General features: G+C 35.5%; 1 protein-coding gene across 1 annotated transcript in view; it reads right to left on the bottom strand.

Moving 5' to 3' along the window:
* Positions 1–21745, bottom strand: part of MTREX (Mtr4 exosome RNA helicase) — a 135034-nt gene that overhangs the window by 63124 nt on the left and 50165 nt on the right. Inside the window, exons 10-16 of the mRNA XM_065873971.1 lie at positions 21292–21394; positions 19706–19837; positions 18312–18391; positions 16586–16696; positions 14950–15051; positions 12940–13065; positions 8648–8798 (exon numbers count right to left, since the gene is read on the bottom strand). Of these exons, the coding sequence (XP_065730043.1) occupies positions 8648–8798; positions 12940–13065; positions 14950–15051; positions 16586–16696; positions 18312–18391; positions 19706–19837; positions 21292–21394 (805 nt within the window). The remainder of the gene's footprint in view (positions 1–8647; positions 8799–12939; positions 13066–14949; positions 15052–16585; positions 16697–18311; positions 18392–19705; positions 19838–21291; positions 21395–21745) is intronic.

The following is a 21745-nucleotide window of genomic DNA, read 5'->3' as shown; positions in this document are numbered from 1 at the left end:
TAATTGAGTTATTTGTAGTGAGGTGGATGGACCTAGAGTCTGTCATACAGAGTGAAGTCAGAAAGAGAAAAACAAATACCGTATGATAACACATATATATGGGGGGAAAAAAAAGGTTCTGAAGAACCTAGAGGCAGGGCAGGAATAAAGATGCAGACCTAGAGAATGGACTTGAGGACACGGGCTGGGGGAAGGGTAAGCTGGGATGAAGTAAGAGAGTGGCATGAACATACATACACTACCAAATGTAAAATAGACAGTGGGAAGCAGCCACATAGCACAGGGAGATCAGCTCGGTGCCCTGTGACCACCTAGAGGGATGGGATGGGGAGGGTGGGAGGGAGACGCAAGAGGGAGTAGATATGGGGACATATGTATATGTATAGCTGATTCACTTTTTTTTAAAGGAGAAACTAACACACCATTGTAAAGCAATTATACTCCAATAAAGATGTTTAGTAAAAGAAATTATATTGTTTGGTTTTTTGTTGTTGAGTTGTAAGTGGTCTTTATATATTCTGGATACTAGACTCTTATCAGATACATGATTTACAAATATTTTCTCCCACTCTGTGGGTTTTCTTTTCCCTTTATTGTTGGTATATATTGAAGTGCAAAAGTTTTAAAGTTTAGATAAAATCCAATTTATTTATTTTTTCTTTTGTTGCTTATACTTTTGGTATCTTATGTAAGAAACCACTGCCAAATCTAAGGTTATGTAGATTTTTAGCTATGTTTTCTTCAGAGTTTTATGGTTTCAGCTGTTTATTTAGGACTTTCATCCACTTTCAGTTAATTTGTGTATATGGTGTGAGGTAAGGGTCCAAATTCACTTTTTTTGCATGTGGCTATCAACTGTCACAGCAGCACTTGTCAAAAATCAATTGACCACAGATATACTTAGCTAACAGTGTAGCACACTGTAAACACTGAGGAAGGATATTACTGTATTATTATTTTAAAATTATCATCTTCAACCTTCTCACAGACTACTCCCTCTAACTTCTGGTCTTTTGCACTCTCTTAGGCATTTAGGTTGTTAATTTATTTTTTTGGAAAGATGGAAAAAGGTAAATGTGATAGCCTAGGACCATGATATCAGGCATGGGAATAAGCAAAGTTTTTGATTTCTGAACCCTCCTTAATACCCCACGCATGTCCAACTTCTGGCTGAATTCCCACCCCACACAGTCATCGTTATACACAACAACAAGTCCAATCTACTGCACGGAGACAGAAGGGAAAGATGTCGTCACCAAGTTAGATCTTCTGACTAAAAACAAACAAACAAAAAACTATTAAAAGTTTGTTTCTCTCTCCAATTTCCCAGGTCTTTTCCTTTCTGCATCTATTCTAAGTAGATGACACCAACTTAAAAATTCACTTAGGAGGCATCCCATTTTAAAAGTAAAAAAAGAAAAAAAATTTAAAGAAAGTATTTAGAAGTCACTTCTCTTCCTTTCCCCTGAAGAGTACCCACCTGCGTCATAGGCAGCTCCTAATTTCCACTGGCACACTGTAACCCTGCATCCTGCTCCTGTGAGCTGATCACTAGAGAACTCTGCCTCAAGGGACTTCCTTCCTGCAGACTCAGCTTCAAGAACCCTTACCAGCCTTGCCAGCCTCAGCTTACCTCTGTGCCCCTCAAATTTTTCTATGAGCTTCTGTGAGCCAACCCTCGCCTGGACACCCTTATATCCTTAGTATCCAGTATAGCCTGGACCCCAGGGCTTCAACGCAGAGTTTATCCATGAGTCCTTTCCTGAAGAAGGTACAGCCACTTCCAATGACAGGAGGACTTCGTCCTGCCTCATTTCACTGTTAGTCCTAGACAATGACTTATTTTTGGAAAAGAATATGCCTTCCAGGCAAGTCTTGACTCTTCTTCCTATCATTGAGGATTTCTTATGTGCAGATTTATAGAACTGAGGTATGAAAGAATAATCTTGGGGTATGAGGGGTGTACCAGAATAGAACTAACAATATGCATTCAGAAAGCACCCCAAGAGAAAAAAAAAAAGTCAACAGCATTTCCCATCTGTAAAGAGATAGAGAACAACTACATGGTGGCTGGTAGCTTTTTTGTTTTTATCATAATAGAGGAGGGTTGCAGGGCAGAATGAGCAAGAATTAGCTCCACAGAACATCTGGACTCAAGCTGAAACCCTAAGAGACGGAGCTAACTGAGGGTGTATGACGGCAAGGGCAGCTCACATGTGGTGAGAACTTTATAGGAGAAAAAGCAGTTTTTAAAATTATTTAATCTGAACCTCCTAATGCTTTTAAGTATTCAAAATAGTTGCTATAATATCTATATTATTCTTCTGGGACTCGAATCACAATTAAGAGACCTGACCCAAATCACATGCCACATGGGAGCAGGACCAAACATTAGAACCCTAAGGTCCAGTTCCAGGATTTCCCTCATCCTTAACAATGAACAAACCATCTCATTTCATCTCCAGATGCTCAGGAATCTTTCCAAAGTAAATAAATACATATAAATTTCCATCTGTTGATGAAGACCATAATTTCATAAATAATTTTGGTAAAAAACCTAAATCCATTAATTTTTTAACCATATGTTTAAAAAACAGGATATATGTATCTCTATAACATATACTACTATTAAGTTCCTGCACTTGCATTTGTAGAAAGGGGGCTTAGGTCAATTTGTGCGAAGAACTTTTAGCATGCAATCTACTGAGTCAACAGTTGGCACCAACTGTGACACTCTTCTCTACAGCTCTCCTTGCACTTGACTTCTCTCTTTCTTAGAAAAGTCAACAAGAGCAATAACAATACTTCCATTGTACTTGTCCCTGGTCAGACCTCCCATAGAAAATACTATTTACCTCTGGGCACCACATTTTAAGTAAGACACATTTAGACATTTAAAAAGTTGGATGAAAAATTAGCTATAGGAAGAGACTGAAATGTTATCAGGGATGTGTGAGGAGACCCAGAGTTTGCAGACCATGTCCTCCTCCTCTAAGCCTATTTATTTGTATTAATTGCTTATTTTTAGTGACACCAGAGTCAGATCTGCCGAAAAGTCTGCTGAAGTATTGAGATATGTTCTTTGGAATTTTTTATCTTTTCTTTGCTTTTTGTTTTTACCTCTAACTTCTGGTCTTTTGTACTCTCTTAGGCATACTGCATTATCCTGGTTATTTTTAAATGAACTGCATTACTTTTTACATGAACTGTATTCCTTTCATTTGAGAATAGAAGGCTATTCTTAACACGTTATAAGAGTAAACATCAGAAGAAGATATGATTTAAAAAATGTGGCAGACTAAAGTCAATAAGAGGTTATATGAAAAGGAAAAATATACACTGAAATGCTAATCTTGCTGCCTTACCAAAAGTTACAAAGTAACACTGCAGGTATCAGTGGAATACTAAATAAGCACTGACAGGAGTTGTTTATGGAGAAATGATACACAAAGACTCTGCCTGATGCTTAAATACTGCCCCCATCCTCCACCCCAAATCATTTCTGTTCTCAGACCACTTAACTAATGAATCAAAAGTTTGAGAGACAGTTTAAGAAATCACATGTGTTTTGTATCTAGTAAGAAATCACATGTGTTTTATATCTAGGACTCTAAATACAGATATATACCACTCCAGGAAGTTAGTTTAGGTGCAGCCCGCTTTTTCCCAAACTAAGGAAAGTATATCTTGCACACCAATCAAAAAGTAGAGGAACCTCAGTATAATAAGCTGGTTTTCCTGCAGTGTACCGCCATAAGAAAGCCTCAGTATCTTAGGAAACAGCATGTGAGATATGCCCATAAACTCTTAAGACAGTCTGCAATCAAATTCCCCCTTTTGAGGGAGAGGGGCGATGGGGTTCCAAAATTGTATTTGTATCATTTAAAACGTGCAATAGATACAGACCTGTGAATGATGGGGAAATGGACTGCTACTCCCAGTACTGAGCAAATTTTACAAAAGGTTAAAGTTTAAATGGCTTTACTGATGTATGGCATTACTATCATGAATTAAAACAAGCACTTACTGAGAATTTAACATAAATGATCTCATTTAATTTTCATGATTTGGATGAACTAGATATTATTCCAATTGCATAAAAGAGCAAACTAAGGCTGAAGTAGTCTGTATTCAAACCCATGTCTAACTCCACAGCTCCTGCTATTAACCATGGCATTATCTATTAATGAAACTAAAGGATTAAAATTAAATCTGCATTTTTCTTTCCAGTAAAGGAACAGTGAAATCCTAGAATTAAAATAATAATAATAATTAATTAATTTTTGGATGCATTGGGTCTTCGTTGCTGTGTGTAGGGTTTCATTAGTTGTGACAAGCGGGGGCTACTCTTCATTGAGGTGCGTGGGCTTCTTATTGAGGTGGCTTCTCTTGTTGTGGTGCATGGGCTCTAGAGCGCAGGCTCAGTAGTTGTGGCACACAGGCTTAGTTGCTCCACATGGGCTTAGTTGCTCTGTGGCATGTGGGATCTTCCCAGACCAGGGCTTGAACCCGTGCCCCTGCGTTGGCAGGCAGATTCTTAACCACTGCACCACCAGGGAAGCCAGAAATCCTAGAATTTTTACTGTTTGTTTTGTATTTTTTAAAAAAACACTTTTTGTTGTTGTTGTTGATTCTCACAACCCCATGAGGGAAATACTGTTTTTTGTTTGCTTTCATAAATTTATTTATTTATTTTTGGCTGTGTTGGGTTTTCATTTCTGTGTGTGGGCTTTCTCTAGTTACGGCGAACGGGAACTACTCTTCGTTACGGTGTGCAGGCTTCTTGTAGCAGAGCATGGGCTCTAGGTGCACAGGCTTCAGTAGTTGTGGCACATGGGCTCAGAAATTGTGGAATGTGGGCTCAGAAGTTGTGGCACATGGGCTTAGGTGCTCCACGGCATGTGGGATATTTCCGGATCGGGGCTTCAACCCGCGTCCCCTGCACTGGAAGGCGGATTCTTAACCACTGTGCCACCAGGGAAGCCCCAAGAATTTTTACTCTATGACTCACTGGAAAATCTACTGTGGATTCAGTAAATCAAAATGAAAAACATCTCATGTATGACAGCCATTTAAGTTTGTTGTAAAAATTAAAGCAGTGTATTTGTAAAATAAAGATTAATTCTGTACTTCCAAAGATAACAGTCTGCATTTTAATTTTGGTATACTTAAGGTGGTAAAAATAACACCAAGTCTCTTGAAAAGATTCTATTTATCGATAGCAAAAGGAATCATACTCTTCCAAGTAATAAGTGAAATGGAAATAAATTTCATTCAAGATGTATTCTGCAATTTAAAAGCACAGAGGATAGCCCCTATCACCTCTACCCATCTCCTCTTACACTACGTGCTCTTTGGTCACACAGCTCAGCCCTGCAAACTACTAAAGGTGTTGCAACTACCCCACAATTATCACTTTCATCACTTAAATTCCTACTTCTTCCACTAAAGATACTTTTGATATTTAGTCTTTTTGTTGGTTCCAAAATATTAGCAAAACAGGTCTCGCCCCTTTAAAAAGAGAGCTAAGGGAAAGGCAAGGATAATTCAATTGCAAGAAGATTCAAGTATGTGGTAGCAACACAGGGGGTATGAGGTTATGTTAACAATCCTTTTAAAACATAAGTCAGTTAGAACCACACTGAAAACAACAGCAACAACAGTTGGGGCTTGCCTCTCCCGTTGCGGAGCACGGGCTCCAGACGCGCAGGCTCAGCGGCCATGGCTCACGGGCCCAGCCGCTCCGTGGCATGTGGGATCCTCCCGGACCGGGGCACGAACCCACGTCCCCTGCATCGGCAGGCGGACTCTCAACCACTGCGCCACCAGGGAAGCCCCCAATTTTTTTTTTTTTAAGATTTTTTTTTTATGTGAACCATTTTTAAGGTCTTTATTGAATTTGTTACAATACTGCTTCTGTTTTATGTTTTGGAGTTTTTGAACCTGAGGCATGTGGGATCTTAGCATGTGGGATCTCAGCTCCCTGACCAGGGAGTGAACCCGCACCTCCTACCCTGGAAGGTGAAGTCTTAACCACTGGACTACCAGGGAAGTCCTGGTGGCAATGTTTAAGCTCACAGTGTGGGTAGCAGTCTTGTTCAAAGTCATATTGAATAATCTGAGCCCAGCTAAAAGTCCTAAGGGCTTTAAATAAATGGGAAAATACTTGGAGAATTCTCCCTCTACCCCCTGCTGTATCTGGGATATTTTCTATGGAATTACAAAAGAATAATAGAAAGTGAAGTTTAAAAAGTAACTTACTTTACCAAAGGGGAAGGGTGGGGGAGGGATAAATTGGGAGTATGGGATTAACAAAGGCACACTACCATATATAAATTAGATAAACAGGGTTTTACTGTACAGCATAGAGAACTAGATTCAATATTTTATAATAAACTATAATGGAAAAGAATTTTTAAAAGGAACATATACATATATATGTGTATAACCAAATCACTTTGCCGTACACCTGAAACCAACACAATACTGTAAATCAACTATACTCCAATGTTTTAAAAAGTAATATTTTTTAAAAATCTGACTCATGGGCTTCCCTGGTGGTGCAGTGGTTGAGAGTCCGCCTGCTGACGCAGGGGACACGGGTTCGTGCCCCGGTCTGGGAAGATCCCACATGCCACGGAGCAGCTGGGCCCGTGAGCCATGGCCGCTGAGCCTGCGCGTCCGGAGCCTGTGCTCCTCCGCAACGGGAGAGGCCACAACAGGGAGAGCCCCGTGTACCACAAAAAAAAAAAAAAAAAAAAAAAAAAAAAAAATCAAAAATCTGACATCTTTTTTTATATATAAATTTACCTATCTTTCTAATCTATCTATCTATCTAAGGCTATGTTGGGTCTTTGTTGCTGTGCACGGGCTTTCTCCAGTTGCAGCGAGCGGGGGCTACTCTTTGTTGCGGTGCACGGGCTTCTCATTGCGGTGGCTTCTCTTGTTGCGGAGCATGGGCTCAAGGCACGCGGGCTTCAGTAGTTGTGGCTCATGGGCTCTAGAGTGCAGGCTCAGTAGTTGTGGCGCATGGTCTTAGTTGCTCCATGGCATGTGGGATCTTCCCGGACCAGGTATCGAACCTGTGTCCCCTGCACTGGCAGGCAGATTGTTATCCACTGTACCACCAGGGAAGCCCAAAGGTAAGTCTTAATATCAGCCAGCTCAAGAATATTTTTTTTTTTTTTTTTGCCGTACGCGGGCCTCTCACTGTTGTGGCCTCTCCCGTTGCGGAGCACAGGCTCCGGACGCGCAGGCTCAGTGGCCATGGCTCACAGGCCCAGCCGCTCCGTGGCATGTGAGATCTTCCCAGACCGGGGCACGAACCCGAGTCCCCTGCATCGGCAGGCAGACTCTCAACCACTGAGCCACTGAAGCCCAAGAATTTTTTTCATCGTTGTCTTTTTTTCAGCCAGAGAAGTTACTACATCTATTCTTGTCATATTAAAAAGGGATGACCCACACTTTAATAAAAACAGCATGGGTTAGTTAGGAACTGGAGTCCAAGTCAAACCTGCCATCAATCCAATGTGTAACCTTATATACAGACTTAACTTCTCTTATGCCTTATTTTTTTACATCTGTAAAATGATGCCAAAGCTTCTTCCAGCTCTATATTTTGTAATGAAGAAAATCTCTTAATTAAGACCAAATAAATTAAGAGGAAATAATTATGATGTCATCCAGGTAAGGGTAAAAAAAATGAGAATTTAACTTACTTGGATGTTCCAAGCCTTTTCATTTTTTTAAGGTATATTATTACACTTCGTTTACTTTCAGGTGCATAAAATTGAGTGGTAGTATCCTATCCACGATAGAAAGATATCTCAAATTTGCCTTTATTGTTAAATAAACCATAGTACATTCATAAAATGAAAATATTATGCAGTTATTAAAAACCATACTTTCAAAGAATTGAAATTAAATTAAAAAAAGCCAGAATCAGTGAGTTAATGTAAAGCATTTAACACAAGGTTAGCCATATGATAAATGTTTAACAAATGATATCAATTATAATAACATCATCGTTATTAGCAAAACATTGTTAATCCCGACTTTGAAAAAAATATGAAAAATATGTATGAAAAATAAAAATGATGGAAGAACCATGAAGTGTTAGCAGTGGTTGTGTGGCTGTCTGCGTGAGATTACAAATGGTCTTAAATTTCCTTTGTATCTTTTGCAAAATTTGGGTTTTTTTTTTTCTTTACAACTATGCATTGTTTTTATAAGATTTACCCAAACCAGAATTTTAAATCTTTGCTTCTGTTTTAGATTTTAATCAGTTCTATATGATAATCAGCCACGATCTTCTAGAATAAGGATCAACACACAATTCTACTTGAACATAGTTACAATAGAACACTTACTTTTTCGACTTTAGAAAGCATTATATTAATTTTGAATATCATTATTCATGAATATGAATTATCATGTGATATGTCTATAACAATAAATTATATTAAATTTGAATTAACCATAGAATTATGTCCTGATAGTGTTTTCTTTTATTTTAAAATGTTCTAGTTGGTTACAATGATTTGGCTTACCAGAAAAAACCCAATGGCTAAAGCAGTCAATGACACTGTAATTTTGCTATTTGGTCTACCCTAGCTAAATGAGGCTGCTATGGTAATTTTATACTTACTCTCTACTACTCCTGGAATTGCTCTATAATGCTGAAACTGGTAGAAGGATTTTTCCAACATGTACTCAGGATTTATTTCTTCTACTCGTAGTAAGTTCAAAACCATGTTGTAGGTCAAATGGAAAGCACTATTTAGTGGATCAGCTGAGCCCTGAGAGAAAAAAACATGTCAATGTTGTAGATTTTAAAAATAAATTCATAACAATATTTTTAACCTCCTGAACTGCTTAACAGTTTAGTCTTCGCTAAGGAATACTACAGAAATGTATTAAGTTCTTTCCTTTAAATGACCAATACAAAGTGATAAAACAGTTGATCTTTGGGAAAGTGAAGGGGGGAAAAAAAACACCAACTAGGACAGTAGCAGTTAAAACACTGTTGGCCAAGTATGTTTAGCTCTCTGCCTTCTAGGTACTGGACAGGATTACACATTTTGCCCTCAGTGGGGAGGGCAAATAAGTTTCAGTGATGTTATCACTTCCTGGTCAAATATTTAACTGCTGGTGTGAAAAGCTACATTTCCCTTGCTGGCACAGTGACTGCTAATGTTCAAGATGGTGGTTTCTCTATCAGCTTGAATCCCTAAACAATAATAAGCATAGTCTCTTTTGTAAACGTGCAATGAACAAGTAAAGAGAAACAAACCTTTAAGTTACTGGATTTAGGTTTGTTACTGCAGTATAACCTGGCCTATGCTAATAGAGCACACTAAATTTATTTCAGAATGACATTCAGAAAAAATTAGTTATTTTGAAACTCTCAGCTTCCTGAAATGACATAAAACTGCCTAAATGTCTCCCCAAAATTTACAGACCAGTCTTTGTCAACACTTTGGTAATTCCTCTTCTCCTAATTGTGGCTGTTACCAAAGAAGGGCTAGTTACAATAGTGTGACCTTAATTTGCAACAAGGTTTATGTCCAAAATACTTCCTTGAGATCCAAACTTTTCTTACAATGTTTCTTCAGGAATACTTTCTCTTTTCTTTTCTTTTCTTCTCTCTCCCTCCCTCCTTCCTTCCTTTTTTTTTTTAAATATATATTTTTTGGCTGCGTTGGGTCTTCCTTGCTGCTTGTGGGCTTTCTCTAGTTGCGGGGATCGGGGCTACTCTTCGTTGTGGTGAGCAGGCTTCTCATTGCGGTGACTTCTCTTGTTGAGGAGCATGGGTTGCAGGCGCACGGGCTTCAGCAGCTGTGGCTCGCGGGCTCTAGAGCGCAGGCTCAGTAGTTGTGGCGCACGGGCTTAGTTACGCCACGGCATGTGGGATCTTCCCGGAACAGGGCTCAAACCTGTGTACCCTGCACTGGCAGGCAGATTCTTAACCACTGCACCACCAGGGAAGCCCAGGAATACTTTTTTCTAAATGCAAATACTTCCTAAGATTGAAAATTGTTATGTAGTGCCCAAATGAGAATGACCAAATTCTTGGGAGATACATGCTGAAATATTTAGAAGTGTCATAAAACATGCAAATCTTTAAATGGCATAGCAAACAACACAAATACTGTTAGGGTATTCAGAGGCTTTTAAATTGAGGTTCATAAGCCAGCCTTATTGCATTCAGAATTATAAATGTATGAATATATGATTTTATGAGGAGAAGGAGCAGAACTTTCAAACAGTCTCAAATGGTGGTATTCCTTAACTCCTGAAAAATCCAGAGCCATTTACCCTAGGGGGTTAGTTAGTAAGTCCCTAAAACCTTATTTTTTATCCACTTTCCTTGAAAATAGGGCCAAAGGGAGATGTGGAGTTAGTATGAAAATCACATTCTTGGGGAAGAGAGGAATGAAAGACAACTTCAGCTACTTCATAATTTTGCAAACAGACCAACTTTTTACTATTCTATTATTTTTCTTTTCCACTATTACCCTCCTTTAAGAAATGTGGGGCTTCAATATTGCAAATGTTTATTTCCAACCTCAAGCTCTGCTTCTATATTCAAACTGCTGTAGAATACACCTATCTGAATTCTCCATCACCTTAAACTCAACATAGCATTTTAACATTGTATCCAAGTGACCCCAGGACAACCCCAACTTATACCTGATATATTGATATAATTATTAATAGTCTCTTCTTTCAGTATTACAGTATCCCAATTTGATGCTAAAAAATATGGCTATACAGCTGTTCCCCAGTGTCTTCGGGTTCCCTATCTGAGGATTCAATGAACTGTGGCTCGCAAAATACTTGGGGAAAAAAATTGCAGAAAGTTCCAAAAAGCAAAACTTGAATGTGTCATGCAGCACAGGCAACTATATACACTGTATTTACGGCTATTTAAATAGTGTTTACATTGTATTCCATACTATAAGTAATCTAGAGATGATTTAAAGTATACGAAAGATGTGCACAGGTTATAAGCAAGTACTGTGCTGTTTATGTAAGAGACATGAGCATCCTCTCATTTTGGTATTTTAGTATACATGGGGGTTTTGGAACCAATCCCCTAAGAATACCAAGGGAGGACTGTAACTACACAGAATACTATTTACTCTTAAAGAAGAAAATTCTGCAATATGTAACATGGATGAACTTTGAGGATATTATGCTAAATGAAACAAGCCAGTCACAGAAAGACAAATCCTGCATAATTCCTCTTATATGAGGTATCTAAAATAGTCAAATTCATGGATTTAAAGAGTAGAATGGTAGTTGTCAGAGACTGAGAGGACGAGTAATTGGGAAGTTACTAATTAAAGGGCATCAAGTTTCAGTCAAGTGAGATAAATAGAGATTTGCTATACAACAGTCAACAACATATTTTACACATAATAATTTATTAAGAGGGTAGATCTCATCTTAAATGTTCTTTGCACAATAAAATTTAAAAACCCTTTTATTAAATGAAATGAAAGACAATAGAAATTTACACTTACAGGGTAACAAATCTAGAGATGTCAAGTAAATGGAATGAAAAAATCTGTACTAAAGGAACCAGATGCTGCCATTAAAATATTACCTCCTGACTTGATTATTTCCATACACAGAGTACGAGGTAAGAAAAATAGTGTTTATTATATGCGACAAAATTTAAAGACTAACACAAATTTTCAGTCTTGACCATTTCCCTAAAAGAAAGAACTAAAGTTATATGGACACTTAAAGATGGGTTTCCAAGTGTTAATCTTTAAAACTGAAAATAAGACACATATGATCACTATGAATATGTACAGATAAGCTTTGTCTTTACTCATATAAAAACATTTAAAAGAAAAAAAAGAACTTTACCTATTTTTGCTTCAGCTTACCAGGCTTCCTACAACCATATCTCAAATTCTCCATGCAGTTCCTAAGCCTTAGAAGTTGAACACAGTATATTTCAGAGATATCGACCTATGTATGTCTTAACATGTTTTGAAGATTATTTTAAGTAGCTAATCAGCTGGCAGTTAATTTTATATTTTAATTCATGTTAAGCTTCCTATCTTATTGATAGTGTTCTCTATGGATATGCTTAATAATTCCTTACTATCAATACATGGAGAAGGAGAAGGAAAGCAATCAGGTAGGTCAAAGTTCTTTGAGAAGCTCTTCAAAATAAAACAAAAATCTTAGACAACACAAAACACAAAAATATATTCTTAAAATTATTCTTATCATAAAGTTCACAAGCACAAGCTACACATTCCAAGACAGGAAACAAGATCAAAAACATGAACTTTTAGGAAAGTTTAAGTAAAAAGACAAAAATGCAAAACACTTAAGAATAATGTTGCAAACTAAATTTTAGCTCCAAAATGATCAAATAGCTATAGAGAAATACTGGCTAATTCACTGGCATAAAAAATAAACAGGTTAATTTGAAATAAAGCTTATAAATTTATTATTGGGATATTATAATCTCTCAACAGGATGAATTAGAATGGTAGATTGTAGAATTAATTCATTAAGCTATCTGGGCTTGCAAAGGTATAGGAAGATAACTGTGCACAATACTGATAATATCTGCCCTACTTCCTGCGCTGATAGGTGAGAAGCGATTTGTGCAGTGGAGTGGGCAGATACAGAGGTATCTCAAATTTGGAGGGCAAAGTAAACATTTCTGCCCTCTGCAGATCTCCATCCCCTCCACTGAATGACTTGCTCTTTTCCTATTGGAACAGAAAGTAGGGTACAAAGTATCAGCAATTTGAGCAGTTACCCTCTTCCACCTTCCTAAGCCCAGATAGTTTAGTAAATTAACTCATCTACTCAGAGAGGTATTTGAACTGACACAATTAATTTCAATGTGGTCCTGAAGTATGTTTCTCAAATTCCTGGTGAAGGCACAGAAGCTTAACTTGTTACCTTAAGTAGTTGTTTTCCAATTGTTGGGCTCATCTTTTCATCTACCATAAGAATTACAATTCCTCTGTCATCCATTCCCCTCCTTCCAGCACGACCAGACATCTGAATGTATTCACCAGAGGAAATCTGAATGAAAGTAATTAAAAATGCAAAGTTTAGGAGAAAACCTGGTGAAAAATATATTCTTAAAATTATTCTTATCATAAAGTTCACAAGCACAAGCTACACATTCTAAGACAGGAAACAAGATCAAAAACATGAACTTTTAGGAAAGTTTAAGTAAAAAGACAAAAATGCAAAACACTTAAGAATAATGTTGCAAAACTAAATTTTAGCTCCAAAATGATCAAATAGCTATAGAGAAATACTGGCTAATTCACTGGCATAAAAAATATCTTTGAACTAGATATTCTGGAAAACAGGAAAGTTTAAGAAAGCAAACAATGACCCAAACTCTATTAAATACCGATTCTGTCTTGATCATAACACATTTTCTTAATTTCCAAATGAGATTAATATAAAAATCAACACATACAAAAAGCACAATTTCTATTTTCTCACTGTATGTCCTTGGCATTCAGAAGAGTCCATTCATCACTAAGAACCACCTAAGGGAGAAAGGTTAGTAAGTCTCCCATGCATAGTCTTTCAGGGTAAAATTGAACCACCTGAACACTGGGCAAAGTTTTATCTGTAAGTACATGTGTCCTTTTCTCCTGTTGGAAGGGTCCAGCATGTTCGGACTCTCAAAAAATGTTTGACTCAAGAAGAGTTACAAACCACTGTGCTACTAGAAGGCATATTACTGATAGCATCAAAAACAGACCTAACGACTTGGGACCAACATTAAAGATCAGAAAAGAACATTTCAAAAAGGCAGTCCAATAAAATCTCAACAGCACTCAAGGGCATTGTTACATTTTGACACATTATGATTTTTAGATTTCATAATTAGGACCTTGAATCATCAAGAAATGGTTGTTTTCTTAAATTCAATTACCCACTTTACTACATACCCTTCCCTGCGGTCCACTGGATGCCAAGGAGCATGTAAAGTCACGAAAAACTTATTTATTTATTTTCTTGTAGCATCAGTTTTATTCAAAGAATTAAGTAATTTTAAACTGATGATGAAGAATTTTAAAATTTACATTAACTTAAAATATAAAACATATGGAAGACTTTATCCACTTTGCAATTAAAAATTATATTCTACATGAAATAGTCTTCTTTTGACTTAAACAAGTCAGAAGTTACAGAAAGTTTTTGAGGCCTTCTCAAAATTTTGAGGCCTTCTCAAAACATAGAGGCCTTCTCTATGACGCCTCCATGACCACTTATATACAAGTGACTTCTTTTCTTGTGTTCTATCCTTCCTATATATACTTCTCAGAGCCCATAAAATAAACTTCCACCTGCACTAAGTCTCTTCACAGTAGGGATTAGTTTGGTTTTGTTTTAAATTTAGCATCCTCAGTATCTACCATAGCTCTAGGCCCATAGTTTAAGTTTGGTAAGAAGCAATTACTTGCTTCTGGATTAAGGATTTATTTTTACTCCAATTCACCATTTCACTCATGATCCCAACTTTTGCCTTAGGAAAGACATATGTGCAAACCTGTTAAAAAAAAAAATCTCTATTTTAAACCTAAAGAGTAAAACAGTGAGCTACAACTGTAGCCACTATAGTAGAGGTGCTTTAAATAACTTAAAATTTGAAGAAATAAAAATTCTAGACATATTTTAAATGCATTAAAGCATTCATGATTCATTTGCACACTTATCCCTCATCACTAAACTCTTTCACCTAGTTTTTGGTTTTTGTTTTTGGCTAAAGGACAGAAATATAAAGGATCTGAAATTTAACTTTGATGAACTACTCATATTAGCTCAGGTGCAAGTTTTAAAGTACTTAGAACTGAAAATCTCAAAGACTACATGAGCCAAAATCATCTTAGGTAAAACAACTGAAGCTAAAAGTTATTTCAATATATGAATTATTTTACTTACCCATCGGAAATCCTTCCCATCAAATTTTCGGGCGTTTGTAAATAAAACAGTTCTAGCTGGCATGTTAATCCCCATAGCAAAAGTCTCAGTGGCAAATAAGGCCTAAATGAATAAATATACAATTAAACACATATTTTAAACTGAAAAACTAGTTTCGTTAATAAATTACTCAAGTATAAATAAATCATGAATTTAAAAAATTAGTTAATGAAATTGTACAAAAATAAGACATGCTATCCCAGGTGTATTTCAGTATTTTATATACAAAATTATTAAATTTACATATAATTATGTATATTAAATTTATATTATAATATTTAATGTCCCTTGGAGCCCAGAAATTTTTTAATTCAGGGAAAATAGTCTTTCTTTCTGTAACTCCAGTGGTGGTAACTTGGAGAGACTACTACTGGTCTAATGGACTAAGCATTATTAGGCTGGAGAATATTTTTCTAAACACAGTCTCATTTCCTGGTTTCTTCATTGATGATGCAGTGGTTTTAGAGACACCTTTAAAATCTGAGGGGAGATCAAAATCAGTGGCACTTTATGTTCACATCTAAGACTTTACCAAAGAGCTCACAAAGGTATGTGTACAAGTTAAGTCACTGAAGTACTGTTAAATAATCTAAATTTTCACCAATAGGCAACAATATAAAAACACTTTATTTCATCAACTTAACAGAATGCTATTCATCTGTTAAAAAGAATGAATAGCAATGCATATGACGAAATTGAATAACGTGGGTAATATAATCACTTTTGTTTACAAATTAAATCAAATGTTATTTGTATGTATCCTAGTGGATATTTCTAGGAAGTAAAGGGCAATGGTGGTCTTTAATTTTTCACTTTATGTACAGTTATTCTATTTGAATTCTACAATCCACAAGTATCACTTAAAAGATTCTTTAAAATGGGTCTCAACAAAACATGCAATCTATATGAGGACATCAACAGGGCCTTACCAGGACCCAGGTACAAATAGTGACCAATTCTTTATCTAAAATACCTCAAGTATGGTCTTTAGGGTGAGTAAATTTCTTTTAAATATCCTAGTTAGTGCTGAAGTTCTCATGACAAATCTCTAATCTGATTTTTAAACATAAAATAATTTATGAGTCATATAAAGGCTTACAACTATATTTTGGAGTTGTTTCCCATTTTCAACATCCCATTACTGGGTACAGACATCAACATAATATTAAAAATTAAATTAGACTCTCTTTGGTTTAAATGAGAACATCCTAAAAACTCTTTCATAAGTCTAAACAGCAATTCTCCTTGTCTTTTCTAAACTAGTCCTTTTAATCTGTATACAGAATGGAGTCCACTTACAGTATCAACTTCAGGTCTGAAAATTAAACAGCACCTTCTGGAAAATTCTACACTGTATTCAGTAATGATACCATTTCTTACTTTAAGACTAGGAAAAGAAACAAATGACTTTTACCTATAGTCCAAAATTTATGAAGTATAACACTGTATACAAAAATAAGTTCATTACCTAAGCCATTCCGTTCGACTTACTTAAATAACAATAAAAAAAAAGTTGCCTAAAAACAGTGTTCTTGATAACTTTCAAACTGCTCACATAACACAATTTTAGGGCATAATAAATAAAATAAAATCATACCTTTATCAATCCTTCAGAAAAGAGAATTTCTATAGTTTCTTTCAAAATAGGAAGTAAACCACCATGGTGAATACCAATGCCCCTCTTCAAGAGAGGAAGTACATGTTCAACCTACGATTGGATTCAATTTTATTTTTAAAAAGATGTGAGGAAAAGAACTTTTAAAATGTGAAACTAACAAAATTAAGAAAAGTCAGTAATCAAGAAAGAATGCTGTTTAAAGAAATTTTATATAACTTTTCCAGAAAAACTAGAAACCAAACCCATATTCCCACAATTAAACTTAAAACACAATAAAATTCTGTCCTAGCTTTAATATGAAAGGCATGTTTAAATAAACTTGATAAATGTTTTGCTTCCTCATTCAAATTTTCCAGCATTACTTCATCTCCTCTAAAAAAAATTAAAGGTTATTACAGCAAAGTTTGCATCTGCATGAAATAAACTTAAAAAATACCAGCCAGGAGTTCCCTGGTGGCACAGTAGTTAAGAATCCGACTGCCAATGCAGGGGACACGGGTTCGAGCCCTGGTGCAGGAAGATCCCACATGCCGTGGAGCAACTGGGCCCGTGAGCCACAATTACTGAGCCTGTGCTCTAAAGCCCGTGAGCCACAACTACTGAGCCCGCGTGCTTAGAGCCCATGCTCCACAACGAGAGAGGCCACCGCAGTGAGAAGCCCATGCACCACAATGAAGAGTAGCCCCCGATCGGCACAACTAGAGAGGCCTGTGCACAGCAACGAAGACCCAATGCAGCCAAAATAAATAAATTAAAAAAAAAAAAAATACTAGCCAACTCAAACCAAAAGAAAATAAATAACTATAAAGCGTATTTAATATAAATATGTACTTTATCTAAAAACAAATGAATTACTGAAGAGTTCATTCCCATTAACACTATTAAATACCATTAAATTTTACTGTTAGAAGTGTGCTAGGATAACAAGTATGTATAAAGACATGGCTCAGCCCTTAGATACTAATAATTCAGCTGGAAAGAAAAATTACAATAAGATTTCATAAATTTTTAAATACCAAGAAACATGCAATTGCAGTCTTATCATAAATCCCACACAAATCAAAGCAAACATCTGTAAGCAGAGTCTGACCTTCCAATTTTTCTTTTCACAAAATAAAACTATCATATAGTATTAGGTTGGGCTAAAGCATTAGTCCTCGGTTTCGGATGCACATTAGAACAACCAGGGGAGTTTCTGAAACATTCTAATGATCAGGACACACACCAGACAATTAAATGAGAATCTCTGGAGTGGCAACAAGACATCAGTATATTTTAGAACTCCTAAGGCAATTCTAATAGTCAAAAGAAAAAACCACTTTAATTAATTAAAGCAAAGTAGAAATCAAATTTCTCATTAAACTTAGGTTTGCTCTATTGTTTTGTTTGGTAACCTTATGAATTAAGAATTCACTGACTTCAAATTAGCATTAAAAATTTTGTAGTATTAGGAACAGAAGCAGTAATTTCCAGATCATGCTAGCTTTCAGAGAAAAGTTTCTTCAAGGCAGCAAATGTTTCCTTTTGTCACCTTCTTAGAAGTTCAAAATAAGAATCAAGGTATCATTTCAGTGCACAATGCAACATATTTACTGCAGTGTGCAAACAGTGAAATATATAACATAGTAACAAATCCAAGAAATACAAAGTGAATATACACTATCTGTTAATAGCCACAGTCTACTTAATGACATAAAACACATACCTGAGGGAGCTTTTTATCTTCATCTGACAAGCAGTCAATTGCGTTACTGAATACTTCTTCAACCATCTTCTTTTCTTCATCTAAGAGAGAAAACCCAAGGGTATATAAGTATCTAAATGAGTCAGTGATAACAAATTTCACACACTGCAAAGAAAAAGAGTCTATAAAGAGTAAAAGTAAAGACTCATGATTTTAGATAGGCAGAAGGTAAAGTAGATCAAATTTTCTACATAATTATTTAATAAAATTCATTGCCTTTCAAAACAGATCTAGCAGAGTTAGTCCACGAGTAAAAAGTACTATCTTATAAAAGCAGTAACAGTAACTACGCTAGGTATCTACATGCATATTTAAGTCAAAAAATTATAGGACACAGGGATTATTATTACTCACTATTAAGGAAAGTAAGGCATTAAGCAAATAATGGGCATTGGTATTAACTGTTACGTCAGCAATTCCAAAGCCTATGCTCTTAACCATTACACTGCCTTCTTATAAAGTGACTATTTGTCAATAAATATTTGTTGACTTTATCAATATATAACCCTGCAACATCAAGCACATACAGCACTGGTAGTTATAAGAAAACATTTCTAAGTAGAGTAATTCACTCAGTCAAAAAAAAAAAATTATTGGCGTTAGGAGGGTATATGGGTTATCTGTCATTTGTTATTTTTTTACCCATGGAAAAGTAAAAATTAGCTTTAAAATCATGGGATTAGTTCTGTGCCTTGATAAAGAAAACAAGACAACTGAAATTTGATTCTGCATGACTGAAGATATTATTTACTTCTCACTGCACAGGATCAGATATGTAAAAGGGTGAAATGAATGACAACTGGGTTGGTATTTGGCATGCTGCAATTTTTGCCTGGCTACGCTACTATCTAGCTGTGTGACTTTTAAATGGTTACATTTACAGTTAATAAATGAGAATAATATATTCATTTGCTAGAAGTTATTTTACTTTATTCAAAAATTATACCACAGTTAGGTACAGGGGCAGGTCTTCCCAGTTTGGATTTCTAGAAGAATGAAACATAACAGAAGGTAGTCTGACCAAGAGACTAACCTTAAGTTATCAGACAGAAAACTACAATAACCAAAGAGCTATGGCAATGAAGTATAAGAAGGTATGAGTATAATATTTCTTACTAGGGGTCTTTGGGTTTTATGTAGAACAATGTATTATACTTACCTTCCAATAAAAGAAGACAGAAGAAAGGAAAAGAAATGATAAATTGAGGGCCTTAAAGCTTTTACAAATGTGATGTAACTACTGCTGTAACTGTAAGGTGAACTGCAAATTCTAGCAATACACAAAAATGTCTTATCAGAAATATATTTACACTAATTTTCACTAACATTAAAACTATACTGAAATTATATAGTACCTGTGTTGAAATCTAATTTGGTCATTTGAAGTGCGTAGGCTTCACAATCTTTCTTACTAAAACTGAAAATAATTACAGGTTGAAAGTTTCTTTCCATAATCATCTTCACAATCTTGAACACATTTGATGGTCCTGCAAAAAATGTACATAAACCATATCCAAAAATTAACTCAAAATGGATTAAAGACTTAAATGTAAAATCTGAAACTACAAAACTCTTAAAAAATATATAGGAGTAAACCTTCATGATGTTGGGTTAGGCAAAGCACTCTTAGATATGATACCAAAAGCATAAGCCACAAAAGAAAAAAAAAAACCTGATAAACTGGATTTCACCAAAATTTAAAACTTTTGTACTTCAACAGACACCAACAATAAAGATAACCCTAACTCACAGAATGGAAAAAAATATTTACAAATCAGATATCTAATAAAGGTCTAGTATCTAGAGTGTAAAAGAATCCTTACAACTCAACAACAAAAATACAATGTAATTTTTGAATGGGCCAAGGATTTGAATAGATATTTCTCCAAAGATAAACAAATGGCCAGTAAGTACAGGATCTTCATTAGTCAACAGAGAAATGTAAATAAAAACCACACTGACATATGACTTCATACATACTAGGATGACCATAATCAAATAGACAGGCTACATTAAAGTACTGGCAAGGATGTGGAAGAAATGGATACCTCATATCCTCCTGATGACAATGTATAATGGGGCAGACACTTTGGAAAATAACTTGGCAGTTACTGAAAAGGTTAAACATAGATATGACTCAGCAATTGCACTAGGTATATTCTCATGAGAAAAGAAAACACGTTCACACAAAAACTTGTAGTACACAAATGTTTACAGCAGCATTAGTCACAACAATCAAAAAGTTGAAAACCACCTAACTGTTCATCAACTGAAGAATGAATAAATAAAATGTGGTAAAATCATACAATGGAATGTTATTTGACTATAAAAAAGAATGAAGTACTGACATATGCTCTAACATGGATGAATCTTGAAAACAAGCTAAGTTGCAAAACACCACATATATCATGATTCCATTTATATGAAATGTCTAGAAAAAGAAAATAGAAACAGAAAGTAGATTAGTGATTGCCTAAGGCTGAGGGATGGTGGGGAAGACGTTGGGAGTAAATGAAGAATGACTGCTAATGGGTATGGAGTTTCTTATCGAGTTAATGAAAATGTTCTAGAATTAGACAGTAGTTGCACAATTTTGTGAATATACTAAAATCCACTTAATTGTACCCTTCTTAAAAATGGTGACTTCTATGATATGTGAATTGTATCTCAATAAAAAAACTGTGGGGACAGCTGCATAATTCTGTGAATGTACTAATAACTGTTGAATTGTATACTTTAATGGGTGAATTGTATATGAACTATATCTCAGTAAATGTCATAGAGGAAAAAGAGATTAAAACTTTATTCACCCAATTTTATCATACACTATCTAGATCTTTATACAGCCCCCGAGGGGAAAAGAGTAAAAAAAAAACCAAAAAATGTAATCTGAAAATACAATTTACATGTAAAATTCTCTTAAAACAAAGTTCCAAATTACCTTTTGTTCCTCCTTTTCTCCCCTTCTGATCTCCTTTTGCCAAATCACCAGCATCTCGAAGTACCTGCATCGCAGTATTAAAATTATCTTCTCTGAAGTCACCCTGGAATCACAAAATTTTTCTGTGTAACTTAATATCTAATCATAATGCAAATATTTTTTCATACCTCAAAACAAAGCTTCCTCAAATAATAAATAATTTAATATAATAATATAACTGGGAAAAGCAAAACATAAGATATCTGAAACATGTCCAGAGTCCTTTATTCTCAAGGCATTTAAAAAATACTGGAAAAGGAAGGAAATCTAATTCATGCATTAAAAAATACGAGTCTTAAATATAATTTTTGAAATAAAAATACATACACAAAAAACCAACAATAACTCTGGACCACAAAACTACTTAAGAAAAAAACGAATCTCTGCCATTCTTCTCTAGTTTAAAGAAAAATGG

This window comes from Phocoena phocoena, chromosome 3, assembly GCF_963924675.1.
Source record: "Phocoena phocoena chromosome 3, mPhoPho1.1, whole genome shotgun sequence".
NCBI classification, from domain to species: domain Eukaryota; kingdom Metazoa; phylum Chordata; class Mammalia; order Artiodactyla; family Phocoenidae; genus Phocoena; species Phocoena phocoena.
This window is presented reverse-complemented; position numbering and strand designations above follow the sequence as displayed.